At 28.8% G+C, this 16,924-nt stretch overlaps 2 protein-coding genes across 2 annotated transcripts; one reads left to right on the top strand and one right to left on the bottom strand.

Moving 5' to 3' along the window:
• The first annotated feature begins 7,589 nt into the window (after positions 1 to 7,589).
• Positions 7,590 to 10,361, top strand: LOC17898111 (alkaline/neutral invertase CINV1). The gene is made up of 6 exons (XM_006304657.2): positions 7,590 to 7,715; positions 7,979 to 8,377; positions 8,462 to 8,893; positions 8,992 to 9,182; positions 9,258 to 9,625; positions 9,797 to 10,361. The coding sequence occupies exons 2-6, from the start codon at positions 8,012 to 8,014 to the stop codon at positions 10,093 to 10,095; spliced, it is 1,656 nt and encodes a 551-aa protein (XP_006304719.1). The 5' UTR covers positions 7,590 to 7,715; positions 7,979 to 8,011; the 3' UTR covers positions 10,096 to 10,361.
• Positions 10,362 to 10,909: 548 nt separating this feature from the next.
• LOC111832615 lies at positions 10,910 to 13,247 on the bottom strand. The gene is made up of 4 exons (XM_023790043.1): positions 12,719 to 13,247; positions 12,290 to 12,419; positions 11,782 to 12,186; positions 10,910 to 11,490 (listed from the first exon to the last, which is right to left on the bottom strand). The coding sequence occupies exons 1-4, from the start codon at positions 12,988 to 12,990 to the stop codon at positions 11,047 to 11,049; spliced, it is 1,251 nt and encodes a 416-aa protein (XP_023645811.1). The 5' UTR covers positions 12,991 to 13,247; the 3' UTR covers positions 10,910 to 11,046.
• Between the last annotated feature and the right edge of the window lie 3,677 nt (positions 13,248 to 16,924).

Below are 16,924 nucleotides of genomic sequence, written 5' to 3'. Positions count from 1 at the left end.
CATTTGTTGACAATTAAAAAAAAAAATATGTGTTTTCTATTATACTCAAATGTGTTTTCTAATTCGACAGTGAAGATTCACTTTTCGTGAAGTTTTCTCTAATGATAGTGTATTGTTTTTTTTTCTCATCATTTGTCGAATAAGCCAAATCTTTTTGTATAATATTAAAAAACGAATTGTTACGTTTCGTATGCATGAATAAACAAAGACGCAAACGCCAAAGACATTATCATAAAACCATAATATTTGTTCTTAGGAAAACAATGAAGATAAGTCGACACGCATTAGTTTACATTTTATATTTGACAAAATATTATAAACAAGTTTTGGGGTCATTTTCTCATAAAAATGGCTACTCAAGAAGACTAAACTTTAACTTATAAGATGATTAGATTAATAGTTTATGTATGGACTTGGTGGATTAGGTACACGTGATTGTGTAATTATAAAATTGATTTGCACGATTCACGCCACTTTTATTATACTCTTATATTTTTTTGTCAACCAATATACATATTTACATTTAAAGTTATATAAAATATAACGGCAAGTTTCATGACTAATATTGTTTTTTCTATATGTATCATTAACGGATTTTATTATCTTTATACATGTTTTATTTTTGTGAAAAACATACATTATTAATTAACTATCTTTAGTTTAGTTAGGGTGGGAAAAAATTGATTAATTATCATGTCTTATAATGGACAGGTCGATTGTTAACATGTACCAACTTGTTTCTAATATTTGAATATTATAATAAAAGTTTTCTGTATAAACCCTTTGAAAGTTTGAATCACTGTTTTTGCAATTCTATCTTTTAAATCTTAAAATAAGCATTATTGTAAAATCAAATGACAGTATTATATATAATATACACAATAATATATACATAATATGTTTTTTGTTACTATCAGATTATAAACTCCTTACCTTTTAATTTACCGATAATCTTTTTTAAAAATGAATGTAACCATAAACACGTTTAGAAAATATATATATTACGCATTTTTACTTAAGTCTTGTTTTTTTCATGAATTCTGTTTTAACAATCAATAGCACAAAAATACACCTAACTTGATATCCAAGCATGTAAGATTTAACAACAACAACCTCATTAAACATTTACATCGAATCATTTTTATTAGTTTAACTCACATATTTAATCCGATCTTAAGTGACACCAATAACAATGCAAGAAGTAGTCGCAAAGACATATGCTCTATTCCTCATTATTTCTATCGTTTACCTTTAACGTCCAAAAGTAGTTGTAACGACATAGGCTCTATTCCTCGTTATTTATTTATTTTTCCTTTACCGTCCAACTTTTAGTTGTATAAATTTGTTATAGTGACTTTTTATCTAACATAATCTTAATATAACTAATTTGTACTTTTTAGTAATAAAGGATAAAATTGTGACGAGTTGGAGAATTTATTTGCACAAAATCTGTATAAATAACCATATTGGACATAAAATGATTAAATTTTACAAATATGATATATCATCAAATATACGTAAGATCGACTGTATTAAAAGCAAACTGCATGATAATTAGTTGGCTTGTTCCATTAAAAAGTCCACATGGGCTGATAAAAATATTAAGAGATAACGACCAATGGCAAACGTGATATGATAGTGGGTACTACGGCTTCATTCTAAGAAAAAAAAATACTATTAATTTCATTGGATATATAATATATGTATACAGTATGTTGATATAAAATTACAAAAACTATAATGTGACAAAAAGAAGAAAAACAAAATAATACATCTACTTATTAGTCGTAGGGCAACGACCCGACATACTTGGTTCCTATCACAAGAAACACGTTTTGGCCAAGTTGTTAAATTTTCCCATCTTGTAAAAGAAAAAACCAACTTACCTATAGTGAAAGTAGAAAAAAGTTTGACTAAAACCAAAAGGGAAAAGTAAATATAGTGATTGCTTCCACCACCGTTTAGTTGGTAAAACAAAACACATGTGTTTTACTATGGCTTGCTAAAATATAGTTTGTAAGAAAAAAAAAGACATTAATAAGTGTTATTTTTACTATAGCTCGATAAACATTAATTAGTGCTTTCTTTTTTTTTGGTAAACTTAATTAGTGCTTTCTAACAAAGACAATTTTTGGATATTGATTTCAATTATGAAAATAAAAACAGGAAGAGAAGCTACCACCAAATGATAAAGTATTAATTTTTGAATTAGATTAGATTTTGATTCGATTTAATTACAAGGATTGGCATAAAAACAAATTAGAGTTTTGAGTGAGTTAACGAGTTTTAAGAGAACTGTAATTCTTAGTTGATTCGATAAGTATCTAAGACGGGAGCCATTGAGTTTTATATACATTACTAGTTTAGTACCCGTCCGATGGACGGGTTATCTTTATTTGAAATTAAATTGATATGAAAATTTATTATAACTTATAAAAAATAATTTCCAATTTTTTTTTGAAAAATAAGAGAAATTAATTTCATTTGGAAAAAGATTTTATTTGGTTTGAATTATCAAATAAACGTGTATATATATATCTTAAAATTTGTTATTAAATGTTAATTATAAAAATCTAGTAATGTCAAATTGACAATCACCAAAACATTTGGGAGCTATTTGGGAGCTATTCACCATTATTCATAATATTGCTAAAATATTTTAAAAGTTCTTAATTTAGCAATTATCCTCTAAAACATGATTATACCATTTTGTAAAAAAATTTATTTCTTAACTTTCAATTTTTCAAAAAATCATTCTCAGACTATGAAAATTAATTAATTATTATTTAATATGATGGTAAAGCTCTTTCAAATTAACATCAATCTAAAATATGATGTTAAATACAAATATATTCATTTGTAAATAAATTCATATAAACAACGCAAATAACCATAAAGATTCTAAAATAAATTATAGCATCGTTGAGGGAAACATTAAAAAATCTTTCAAATACGAATTATAAAAAACTACATATTTTTTACAAAAATATTTTAAAATTACTATATTATGATTTATATTGAACTTTGTTATCTTTAATTTAAGCTAAAAATATTATTTTCCAAAATATTTTATTCACCCTTATGTTTTAGACAATGAAATTGCTTAATGGCATAATACATTCATACATAAATTAAAAATTAAATAAATATAACATATTATAAAATAAAAATCATGAATAAAATTATGTGTTTAGTTAAACTCAAAATCTAATTTATTTGTAAACTGTAAATCCTAATTCTCCTTTATGAACCCAAACTGATAAATAGCCTTGTTTAATTGTAAAACCTAAATCTCATCCTCTTTAGTAAACCCAAACTGATAAATAATCTCGTTTAATTATGAAATCTAAACAATAATGCGATTTATAAACTCAAAATATAACCCTTATAATTGTAAAACCTAAAACTGGCAAAACCAAAAATTAGGTTAATAGTTGAAAGAATTTTTTTGAGAAATACCCCTTTTGGTGTACCCTTTTTAAAAAATACACCAATTTTCTATCTATTTTAAAAATATCCCTTTTCAAATATGAAAAATTATAAACTTTTATATAGTTTATAAGATACATATAGATCATCATTACTATTGGGAGACTCAATACAAATATTGATAAAGTTTTAAAAAGGTTCTAAACGGCATTTATAAGAATTTTATAAGGTTTTTATAAGGTTTACAAAGTTTTTATATGTTTTTTAAATAATTTTTAAAAGGTTTTTAGAAGGTATTTATATGATATTTAAATTTACACACATAGGAAGATAATTTGTGTCTAAATATATAAGCTTACACATTGTTTTTTTTATAAATATCAATTTTTTTACTTTTTAATTATCAAAAATACCCTTTTTCCATACAACTTTTTAAAAATACCCCTATTTCAAACTTTATAAAAAAACCACTTTAAATGTTGAAATTTATCCAAATATGTGTGTAAACTTATAAATATACAGACAAATTACCTTTATATATGTTTAAAATTTATATATATCTTTGATAAATAGCGTAAAATAACTTATAAATACCTTTTAAAAACCTTATAAACCCTTTTAAAAACCACTTAAAACCGTATAAAACTTGTAAAAACGATTTAAAACATTATAAAATATTTGTATCAAATTTCCAAGTAGTAGTTATTATATAGAAGTACCTTATAAACCATATAAAACTTTATAATTTTTCATATTTAAACATGGATATTTTTGAAAATGGATAGATAAATGAGGTATTTTTGAAAAGGGGTACACCAAAAGGGGTATTTCTCAAAAATTCTCTTTAATTTTTTTATAATTATTTTTAATGATGTTTAAGAATTCTATTTGAATCTTAATATTAAAAAAAAAATAGATATAGCATGTTGCGACATCTTATGTTTTTACTTGACACTTATCATGATCACGTGAGTTAGTAAATTTAAAAACCAAGTTTCGACATATAATCTCGTTTAATTGTTAAACTTAAACCATAATTTTAATTTATAAAGTTAAACCATAATTCTTATTTATCATTTATATACCCAAACCAACAAATAACCTGATTTAATTGTAAAATTAGAGTTTAAACCTTAATCCTCTTCTATAAACAAAAACCGCTATATATTCTTGTTAATTATAAATTTTAAATCCCTATCTTATTAATAAACCAAATTGACATAACTGAAATTAGGTTATTTGTTTAATTTTATTTATAAATTTTAATATATAATTCTTTATAATATTTATAATATTTATTTTATATATTTTCTTTTTCGATAGGGTTAATAATATTTCTATTTTATCCAAATATTAACAAAATTAGTACGACACGTGTCAACATCCTATTGTTTATAATTGACACGTGTCACGATCTTGTTAATGGCTGACTTTGAAAACCAAGATTTATATAATAAGATTTCAGTAAAGTTTATGTCTTTTTCATCAAAACGAGTTTAATTAAAACCATTGGATTCACAATATTGGTGACATAATTTTTTTTTGTAAGTTGAAAGCGAAAGAGAAATTGATAAAAATCAACATGTGTTTGATTTATAATATATTGTTATACCAATTGTATAAGTTATCAACTTTAAACTAGTCAATAATACGTGGATTAACTAAAATTTTTAATGTATTACTATAGCATACATCATTATTAATTCTCCTAAATTTATAAAAACTCAATTCCAAAATTATTAAGTAACTATCTGTCATTTATACTTTTTCCTCTTTTTTATTATCTGGCAAATGTCATATGTCAAATAATATATTCTATGAATATATATTTTTTGTCAATAAGAAAAAGAAACACACGAGGAACATATGGTTAAACAGCTTAAACACTATTTGTTTATTCATCGACGTGTATTTTGCATTTTTGATAGCTTTTCTTCCACGATATGTTAACCTAAAATCCTAACCACCTTATAATTTATATAATTTTCCCACTACAAGATAGCTAATCAAATAATCTATTCCACATTATGTTATCCCTAAGTTATAACTATCTTATAATATATATTAAATTCCCCACTAATGGTAGGTGTTTAGCCAATCATATATCACAAAAAAAAATCATAACACGTTCTTAAATCTTTATTTATTTATTTATTTTTTTTGATTTTTGTTTTTTTACAAAGAGTCTTGTTTTATATACATGGAGTGTATATATGAAAAAGATCGAAATTAATAATTCTATTACCAAAATCGCCATGCCATGGGTTTTGCGATTACTAAAATCCAATGTGGTAATTTTATAATCGTGAAAAGTATCAGAACTCAAATTTTCATCGATAAACAAAATAATTAAGTCAAATTATACGAAATTAGATCAAACTCAGAAAGAGAATCAAGAAAATACCACAATATGACTTTTATTGATGTTGCAAAATAAAATGTTGTGGGCTTTGTGGCTAGTATTTTTGTGTAAATTATTAATAAACTTTTGGTTAAACCAAAAAATAAACAATAATTATTTGTAACTATTAAGATGAATTTAAAAAAAATATTCTAGTTGCATAAATTTCTAGTTGAATTTAAAACAATTTCATTGTTCCCTTAAGATAAAAGATAATATCAAATGATGGATCCACGTAGACATGTCTATCCCATTACTGTACAGCACCAATAAAAAATTAACCAAAAACAAAATAAAACCCCATTTCCTCGAAATTCTTATGTAATAATATTCATTTTTTATATTGACTTTTGTAGTTATTGACTCTATATTTGGTCTACATTAATTATATGTTCCCCATAAATAGTTAGCAAATCCGGTTTGGATATATATATGTAGGTCCAATGCCTTTTAGTATTTTTATCCACCTATCATTTCATTTCTTCAATTATGTAATATATATTAAAGTCCACGTTTCCATATTGTAAAAAGAAAACCAAAATATACCATTTTCCATGAACAAAATATTTAGTCTTAGACAAAAAAAAATCAGTCCAAAATATCCAATTGGAAAGAATCGAAACCGAACTAAAATTTAATGGGTTAATCGAATGAATACTTAAATCGATAACTGAAACCAAATTATATATAATCAAAAACTGAATGGATATCTAAGATTATAATTTTTTTTTCTCAACCTCCGTAATATTATTATGTACTTACAATATGTTAATTATTTTATACTGAATAATAAAAAATATTTATATAACCAAAAACTACCTGAATAATCAAACTCAACTAAAAACCTTGAAAATGTCCAAAATTTATTTAATGATTCCAAACCGGAAGAAAAATACATTAAAATAAAAATAACTAAAGTTCAATATAATTTATACGATAATGATTTTTGAAATAGTAAGTAACCAAAAATATCCAAACTACACTCCTAAAGTAAAAATAAAAAATAAAAATTACTTTGGAAATCTAAAATCAAACAAAAACCCAACCCACAAGAGAAGAACCTAAATCGAAATTCTACAAGATCAAATGGATAAAAAACTTAAAATCCAAAAATACCAAAAGTACTGAACCGATACCAAACCGAATGCGCATGACTAAACAAATCCCATTATTAAATGTTTTACCTTAAAAAATTACAAATAATTAAACAAACCCCATTATTAAATGTTTTAGCCAAAAATACAATTAACTAAACATATTTAATGGACCAAAATTTTATAAATTAGAGAAAGAAGTAAAATATACTCTAATTACACATCGAAACTTGGGACTACCTCGAATAAACCCTAACAACTTGGAGACATAAATTATACATTTTTAGAAGCTGTCAAATAATTTCACATTTCTTTTTAAAAAAATAAAATAGTAAACAATAATAATATTTATCAATACCTAGTAAATGTACTCTCCACCTAACACTAAAAAGTTTGGTGCATCGGTCAAATTTATATTCCAAAAAAAAAAAAAAAAAAAAAACTGGAAAACCGATAAACCAAGTTTCCACGTAGAAAAATCCAAACGCCAAATCAGACAAATCAGGTCATACCAGCTCCAAAACGTCGTCGTTTAGTCCACGTAGACTTCACTAGTCTACCTTTTTGACCTGTTATCACCGGTAAACTTAAATTCTCATCTTTATTTTCACCAGTCTCCGTTATTATAAATACCAGCTTCTTCACTCTTACCTTTTTTTTTTCTTTTCTTCTTCTTCTTCTAGTCTCCTATAAATCTCCCCTCCTCTTCTCGTCGGAGATCATCTTCTCCTCCGTCGTCTTCTCCTCCTCCTCCGCCGTCGACGACTTTTTCAGTTACTCTACGCCGGAGGGTTCTCTCTCTCTCTCTTCTGTTTTTATCATTTCGATTTCGTAAATTTTAGATCTGTAAGCTTTGTATTGAAGTTGAATCTGTGTGTTTATTGTTATGGATCTTGATCTGTTTATATTATTCATTATACGATTTGGAATATTTTTTAAGGTATAGTTTTTTATATTCGCATATACATGAAAAATGGTAGATGCAATGTATAAATACGAATTTAAGATATGTTTTATTTCGCGTGTTCCAACAATTTTTTTTTTTTTTTCTTAGATCTTGATTTGGATTTAAGAGAGGTTTTGAGATATGGAAGGTGGTGGATTAAGAGCTGTAGGATCACACTGTTCTTTATCTGAGATGGATGATCTTGATTTGACTCGAGCTTTGGATAAGCCAAGATTGAAGATTGAGAGGAAGAGATCTTTTGATGAGAGGTCTATGAGTGAGTTATCTACTGGTTACAGTAGACATGACGGTATGCACGATTCGCCGAGAGGTAGATCGGTGCTTGATACGCCTCTTTCGTCTGCTAGAAACTCTTTTGAGCCTCATCCTATGATGGCTGAAGCTTGGGAGGCTTTAAGAAGGTCTATGGTGTTCTTCCGTGGTCAACCTGTTGGTACTCTTGCTGCTGTTGATAATACTACTGATGAGGTTTTGAATTATGATCAGGTAAGGTATTTGAATTCGCGGTGTTTTTGGATCGGGTTTTTTAATCTTGGAATGGATTGGTGATTTTGTTTTGGTTTGTTGTAGGTGTTTGTGAGGGATTTTGTACCGAGTGCGCTTGCGTTTCTGATGAATGGTGAACCGGATATAGTGAAGCATTTTTTGCTTAAGACACTTCAGCTTCAAGGTTGGGAGAAACGTGTGGATAGGTTTAAGCTTGGAGAAGGTGTGATGCCTGCGAGTTTTAAGGTGCTTCATGATCCTATTAGAGAGACGGATAACATTGTTGCGGATTTTGGTGAAAGTGCTATTGGACGTGTGGCTCCTGTAGATTCGGGGTTTTGGTGGATTATCCTTCTCCGTGCTTATACTAAATCTACTGGAGATTTGACTCTTTCGGAGACACCAGAGTGTCAAAAGGGAATGAAGTTGATCTTGTCTTTGTGTTTAGCTGAAGGGTTTGACACGTTTCCCACGCTACTTTGTGCTGATGGATGCTCCATGATTGATAGGAGAATGGTAATTAAGGACATCTTTGATGAATTTTAGACGTATTTAAATATCTGTGATTGGTTTATCAAAATTGATTTGTTGTTGTCTGGTTTTGAATTTTGAAGGGTGTTTATGGTTATCCAATTGAGATCCAAGCATTGTTCTTCATGGCTCTGAGATCTGCCTTGTCTATGTTAAAACCTGATGGAGATGGCAGAGAGTGCATTGAGAAGATCGTTAAGAGACTTCACGCCTTGAGCTTCCATATGCGCAGTTACTTCTGGCTCGATCACCAGAACCTCAATGACATTTACAGGTATACCTATATGCTTTAGATGATATAAAAATCCCCAAAAGTTGACTAAAAGCTAATACAAGTTATTCTTTAAAGGTTCAAGACAGAGGAATACTCACACACAGCGGTGAACAAGTTTAACGTGATGCCAGATTCGATACCAGAGTGGGTTTTCGACTTCATGCCTCTTCGAGGAGGCTACTTTGTTGGAAACGTAGGACCTGCCCATATGGATTTCCGTTGGTTCGCACTCGGCAATTGTGTTTCCATACTCTCTTCATTAGCCACTCCAGATCAGTCCATGGCCATTATGGACCTCCTTGAGCACCGATGGGCAGAGCTTGTAGGTGAGATGCCCCTCAAGATTTGTTATCCATGCCTCGAGGGCCACGAGTGGCGCATAGTCACTGGCTGTGATCCCAAGAACACACGATGGAGCTACCACAATGGTGGATCTTGGCCAGGTCTATTTTCTTTCCCTGCAAACTGATTGCATACGGCATTTCATATCTCACTAGTTCGGTTTTGATTTCAATTTTACATTTCATAACCGTTGCCTAGTGACAATTTTGTCAGTCAGTACAATCCGAAATAGAGATTCTAACCGCCTTTTTGTTTCTCTGCTCAATGTGCAGTTCTGCTGTGGCAGCTAACAGCAGCGTGCATCAAGACAGGGAGACCGCAGATCGCAAGACGTGCGGTTGATCTCATAGAATCGCGTCTTCACAGAGACTGTTGGCCAGAGTATTACGACGGTAAGCTCGGAAGGTACGTCGGAAAACAAGCTAGGAAATACCAAACTTGGTCAATCGCAGGTTACTTAGTGGCAAAAATGTTGCTAGAAGACCCTTCACACATTGGTATGATCTCTCTCGAAGAAGACAAACTCATGAAACCAGTTATCAAGCGATCTGCGTCTTGGCCGCAACTCTGAAAAAAAAACCGCAATCGCGGTTTCTATATTTGCCACGAATATGATTTTTTGTTATTGTTGTTGTTTGTATGATAATGTTATTGAAAAAAAACTTGTGCTGGGGGACTTAGACTTTTATTGATTGCTTTTTTTACTTGCTTTGCAAGTAAGAAAAAAGAAATGGGAAAAGCTCGTTTGCCGTTTTTATATATCAACCTTTACACTTTTGTTTTTTCTTTCTTCATTTGTTTGAACATTAAACTGTTAATAAAACTTCAGTTTAACAATTCGATCTATAACGAAAATGTTTTTTCAAGTAATTACTAGATAGGTAGATACAAGTTGTTGAAAATGACAATGACATTTTCATTTTACAGATTTGTATATTGTTAATTAATTAAAAAAATAGTATTACTAATCATAAAACAAACTCACACATATTTTTCAGTATAAAAATTTATTAATAGCGTATGTTATTTTTTAATTATATAACCATATACTTGTACAAAAATATATATATTAAATATCTAACAATTACACTTCATGAAATACAATTTATACTAATTCTGTATATGATGCTTAAAGATGTTGTAAACTTGATTTTACTAAAAAATACAAATATATGTTATAGTCACATTTTACTTCAAGATTAATATATTTATATTCGTTTAAAATACCCTGATATCCCAATTTACCATATCTTTAATGTTGTATATGTACGGAAAATTATAACTGTTAGTTGTTTCAAAATAGCTACCAATTTGCAACTGTTTAGCTGTGATGTTCTTTTCAACCAAATTTGTAATACCGGTTAAAAGAAAAATCGAAATGCTAATAAAAATAAAATGTTGTTACTAAACTAGGCAACCATATCATTTAAACATCAAAAGATGATACTCATGTTCATTAAAAATTGTACAAATCCAAAAGTAGTTCACAAATAAGAAGAGCTAGAAAGAAAGTTATAAGTTATTAGGATGCTGGAGAAGTAGATGAGGACTTGTTTGACAAGGGTGCATTGGCTGATGCAATCACTGGAGTGGCTTCTAGTGTAGTTCCTGGAGCAGTTAGGGGAGTAGCCGTTGTTGCATTAGCTGGTTCAATGTTTGATGTAGTAGTCGCTTGCCGGGTTTGTTGAGTAGCGACAAATGCTGCAAACTCAGGATATGTTTCCTTCATGTATGCGAATACCATCTCTAATCTTGCGATCTGACTCTTAAAAAGTCGTTGCTGCTCATCAAGTCGAGCTTTCTCAGCATCAAGTTCAGCCATATTACGACGCAGTTGATCATGATGATGCTTTAGAATCGATGAAGAATCATCACTCGCATAGTTTGCCTTTCTTTTACCTTTGTTAAGTGTTTCCACTTGTGATCCAATGGCAAAATAGTTCCCCTTCTCATCTATATCAACACTTAAACAGCAACAGAAACAAAGTCACTTAAACAAAAGATGCCAGAACCAAACAAAACAATGAAGATGCCAGAACCATAGTTCAAGTATTAGTCATGATCAGCAAAAGTAAGACAAATAAAGTATCAATCATGCTCATTAAGACACAAAAGAGAAACATATAATGGAACCAAATTAAACCAAACAAGACAATGAAGAGGCCAACAACATAATTAAACTATTAATCATGCTCAACTACCAACAATAATTCTATGCTCAACAAAACAAATAGTTAAATAGAAGATAGATATATACCTTAAGAAATATCTCATTCTGTTCTTCAATGGTGAGTGTTCGACGTGTTCGAAGTGTTCGATGAGTAGATTGTTGAGTTGAAGTTGCGGAAGATTCTGCATCATCATCATCTATTTGAGACATTCTCTTTTCCATGTTCTTCTCATAAGTCTCACCAAAGTGTTTGTGGACTCCAAGGCCGCCATTATCGAAGTTTTGAGATTGTGATTCATTTGAGCTCCTTTCCATATCATCCAAAGTATTCCAATGAACCGACATCTCTCGCCAAAGGGTATCTCTAATCCATTCAGGCTTTTGACCACTCTTCTTAGCTTGACTCGCGATCTTTTTCATCTGTTTCTTGGCAATCTTCAAGAATCCATCTTTCACAAGCTCTGTTATCCCGTTATCCCAATTGTACTTCCGCTACACAAATAAAAAAGTGTTAAGTATATAATAACTCATATACTAAAATTCAATTAAAGAGTAACTATTAAACATTCAAAGCTAAATCATAAAAACTACTTACCGCAAATGTTCTGAAGTATCTCTCTTGAATTTTTATAGGAGTCACCTCCCAACTAAAGTAAGGACCATCAAACTTACTCTGGAATATTTCAACAATAACTCGAGACAATTGTTCTTTGTCACGACCAAACCTATTGCATCCATAGAAGAATGTAAGGCTATAAGAGCAAGAACATAAAGTACATTAAGCAAGCACTTGGTATGAACACAAATGTTGGCAGCCATTAAACACAATGTTGCTCATACTCTCAAACACAGTGACGATTTAGCTTAAACAAAGTGACAATTTAGCTTAAACACAATGCAAACTCAAAATCAAATTCATACATATTAAGAAGAAAATGGAGACAAAATTAAATTTCAAACAATTAGTATTATCTATTATTGTAATATTAGTCCTCAAACTCAAAAAACATAATGAGTAGTTTACCATAATGTTTCTTTCCCTGGAATACGATGCTGACTCAAGATTGTTAGATGCTCTCGGACAGGAAGAGCTAAAAGCTGTTGGAAGTCTTGATGTTGTGCTTGGTCATCACTAGGGTTTTGTTGTTTCTTGAGATTCTGAACATAAGGCTTTCGTCGAGATTCTAGCAACTGTGGCTGATGATGAACATGAGGATGAGGTTGACCCCTTCTTTGCTTTTCACCTTTGGATGTTCTCCTACCATGGACTCTAGTTAATTTCCCCTTTCCAGCCATTATAGAAAGACAAGAAGAGATTTAGATGAGATGATGAAAATGGAATTGAAGAGAAGGATGAGTTGAACCAAGATCGAGAAAGAAGAGATGAGGAAACCCTAGAGAGGAGTTTGAGAGTTTGAGAGTTTTCAGAATCGATTCGATAAAAAGAAAACCTCATTTTCTTTTTGCCTAGTAAATATCGAAGGTTGGTCGCAAAACCAAAATACAATGGAGAAACATTTAGTCGCAAGTTAGTCGCAAGATGAGTAGCAAACTCGTCGGGAAAGTTTAGTCACAACATGTGTTATAAGAAGGTGTGTCGCAAAATAGTTAATGTTTAGTGACATTCCAAAACTAATATTTTTGAATTAATACACTTTTAAGTCCTACTAAATTTGTATTATGTAAAAATAGAAGCACTAGTATCTACTATAGACTTTTCTGCAAAAAATACTATAGTCCACATTTATTACTTTGACGTATTTAATGTTTGTAAAATAATTAACAAAAATATTTAATTACTCTCTCAGTTAACCAATAATATTTAATATCATTGTCCAATTTCTAATTTCCTTCTCTCATTTCCTCTTTATGTAATATTTTATTTATTTATAATTTATTATATTATATTAAACATATGTATAATAAAAAATACAATTTTTTCCACACATGTTACAATTTGAATTTTATAAGACAGATGTATATTACTTAATCGATTCTTTTAAAAAGTGTATGTACAATGTCCACATCAAATAGAACCCTAAGTTTTTTTTTTTTTGCCCCAATTGTAAAACGACGTCGTTTTGTTAACAAAATCGAAAACACACAAAACAACGTCGTTTATGCTCTTCCGATGTCCTGTCATTTGCCACGGTTGACTCACCGTCGTTAAACGGTTAGGTAAAGTAGTTTCGGGTTATGTTGGTTTTGGCTAATTTAATATAGTTCATGTATGAGATTTGAATTATTTGAGGGTTTCGGTCGGTTTTTTCCTAGAGTTGTTGTCTGGATATATAAAGGTTGCTAGAATAGTTAACGTTGATTTTGGCTATTTTCCTATTATGCAAAATAGTTGAGGGACCTAAGTGCAAAGTAGTTGCAAATTTCAAAAAAGAAATCAATGTTATGAGAAAAAATTCATTTAGTCCATCAAAAAAGAAACAAACTAGTTATGCTTGATCTGGGTAACAAAAATCGGGTAAAGAGCCATTTTATACATGTACAATTTATAAAAGTGTCAATTTCTACCTATACAAAGATGCAGTGCGAATTTATACCCAATTAGTACAAATAGTGACAATTTCATCCACATTAACAGATGCTGATTCATATGGCACATGTCACATTAAGATGCTGACTCAGATGACACGTGTCAGATGACTCATAACGTGAGAGTGAGGTGGCATTGTGAACGGCAAACGAAGTCGTTTTTAATAACGTAATTTTTTTTAAATGAGAAACTAGAAATTATTACAATTATAAATTTAAATTTTAAATTTAAAAATTAAAAATTAACAATTACAATTACAATTTTTAACTGTATACATTTGTAGTTACAATTTAAATTTAAAATCTTAAATTCAAAATTATATTTCTTGATTTTACTATATTTATAAATAAAATTGTAGCGATTATAATTACAATAAAAATTAAAGACTTAAAAATGTAAAAACCCCAATATCATAAATATTGTGGTGTATACAAAGAGGTTTAAAAAACTGTTTTGGTCATCTATATCACTAGAGTGCACTTATCTTTTCATATCAACCATCCCGAGATGATTCTTTGAAAGATAAGTGTACTTTGGTGATACATATGGCAAAAAAAAAATTGAAAACCTCCTCGCTTCTAACACCAAATTCCTGATATTGGGGTGTTATATTTTTAATTTTAGTTTTAAAGCTTTTATGTTGAGAATTTTTTATCATTACAATTGTATTTATAAATTTAGTAAATAAAAATTATAGTTTTATATTTTAGATTTTTAATTATAAATTTTAATTGTAATTTTAAATGTAATACACTTAAAAATCGTAATTTTAATTTTAATTTTAAAATTTTAATTTTAAAATTTTAATTTTAAAAATCATAATTGTAATCATTTCTTGTGACTCATTTTATGGCAAAATTAAAATCACGGTATTAAAACGACATCGTTTGCCGTTCATAATACCACTTCACTCTCACGTTAAGAGTCATTTGGCACGTGTCGTCTGAGTCATCATCTTAATATGACACGTGGAATATGAGTCAACATTTGTTAATGTAGAATATGAAATTGGCACTATTTGTACTAATTGGGTATGAAATTTGAATTTTGTTTGAGTTTGGGTATAAATTTGCACTACATCTTTATACAGGTAGAAATCGACATTTTTTAAATTGTACATGTATGAAATGGCCCTTTTCCAAAAAAAAATCTTGAGTCCGCTTAAGCACTAACATATCCTAGTATAAAGTATATCTCTCATTTTTAAGAGGATAAAACGATCATTTGATAAGAACCTGTTTCAAAAAATCTATGCAACAATCATTTAATAAGTTTGTTTTCAAACGTACTCATAAACTAAAAACCTTCCTTTAAAAAGCTATGTAATATCTTGTAAATGATTTGATTATTAAATTTATTTTCTTGAAGACATTGTTAATTAGGGAATTCAGAAAGCCATAATGTATGTATCAATTCAAATTTAGTTAGATTTCTACCAATTTTTTAAAATTTTATATACCAAGCATTTTTTCTTAAAAAATAAAGAATATGTATTTCATCCAAAATTTTTGCTTTAAACAAAGGTTTCAGTTAAAAATATATATATATATGCTTCAGTGAATAGATTCTTAAATTTTAGAGTAAATGATTTTTTAAAAAAATTATTGAATTGTAAGTAACTTGGAAAATGCTTTCTAATAATATGTTCATTGCATAGGTGGATAGCAAGATTTTACGGAAATAGATATTTGATAACAAGATGATGTAGACCAAGATGATTGAGCTTTCATATCGCCAAAGATTATAACTGTATAACAATATAAAATTCAAAGAGAAAGGTTATTCCAACTATTTCTAACTCATTTGAAGACAGAGGCGGATCTAGTACACAATTTAATATGTGGCACAATTTATTAATATATTAACGTTTTTTTTAAACATTCATAATTATAATTTTATACTTGATTTTAAAATACTTTTTTTAACTGAAACTATAGATAGATAATTTACTATAAATGATATTAAGTTTTGACTAATAGTAACATAAAATTGTATATTGCAAATAGTAATTCTATTTTTATAAAAATATTTATTCATTATAAGTGTTAATTTAATCTAAGTATTGAAAACAAAAATATAAATCTTAAATAAAATATAATTTTGAGAGCAGAATGTATAAGGAATTATAACTTTTATAATGGAAATATAATACTAACAGAAAAATAAGAAAATAAAACTGATTAAAGAAAAAAACTTTAGAAAAATAAAAGGAAAAAATGCATTCACTGAGCTTTGAACTTTGATTGGATGGGGCACAATAGATTATTTCAAACAAAAAATGTTGGAAACTTATAATGGTAATAAAGCTTGACGAATGATTTATATTAATCAGTGTGTGGCACTTGCCCCACCTACTCTAGGCATGGATCCGCCCCTGTAATTGAAGATTTTGCATTTCTAGTAATATATATATTAAAAATGAAAAACGATATATTTTTTTAACTCTAATATAGAATAAGGTATAAAAACTATAGCTGGCAAAATAGGCGGATTATCCATGGTCAGCCCATCTCCAATATAATATAAATCGATCATGGACAACCCAATATATAAAGTGGGTTTAAATGGTTTATGTCCAACTTTGCTTATAGACGAAACGAGATGGACAATATGTATATGGACATTGGACGGTCCATAGAACTTGAAATCTATGTCAACATCGTTTTTAGGAATCATTATAAG

The sequence above is a fragment of the Capsella rubella genome, unplaced genomic scaffold (assembly GCF_000375325.1).
Source record: "Capsella rubella cultivar Monte Gargano unplaced genomic scaffold, Caprub1_0 scaffold_1, whole genome shotgun sequence".
Lineage (NCBI taxonomy): Eukaryota > Viridiplantae > Streptophyta > Magnoliopsida > Brassicales > Brassicaceae > Capsella > Capsella rubella.
Note: the sequence above shows the minus strand (reverse complement) of the source record. Positions and strands in the feature narration are given on the sequence as shown.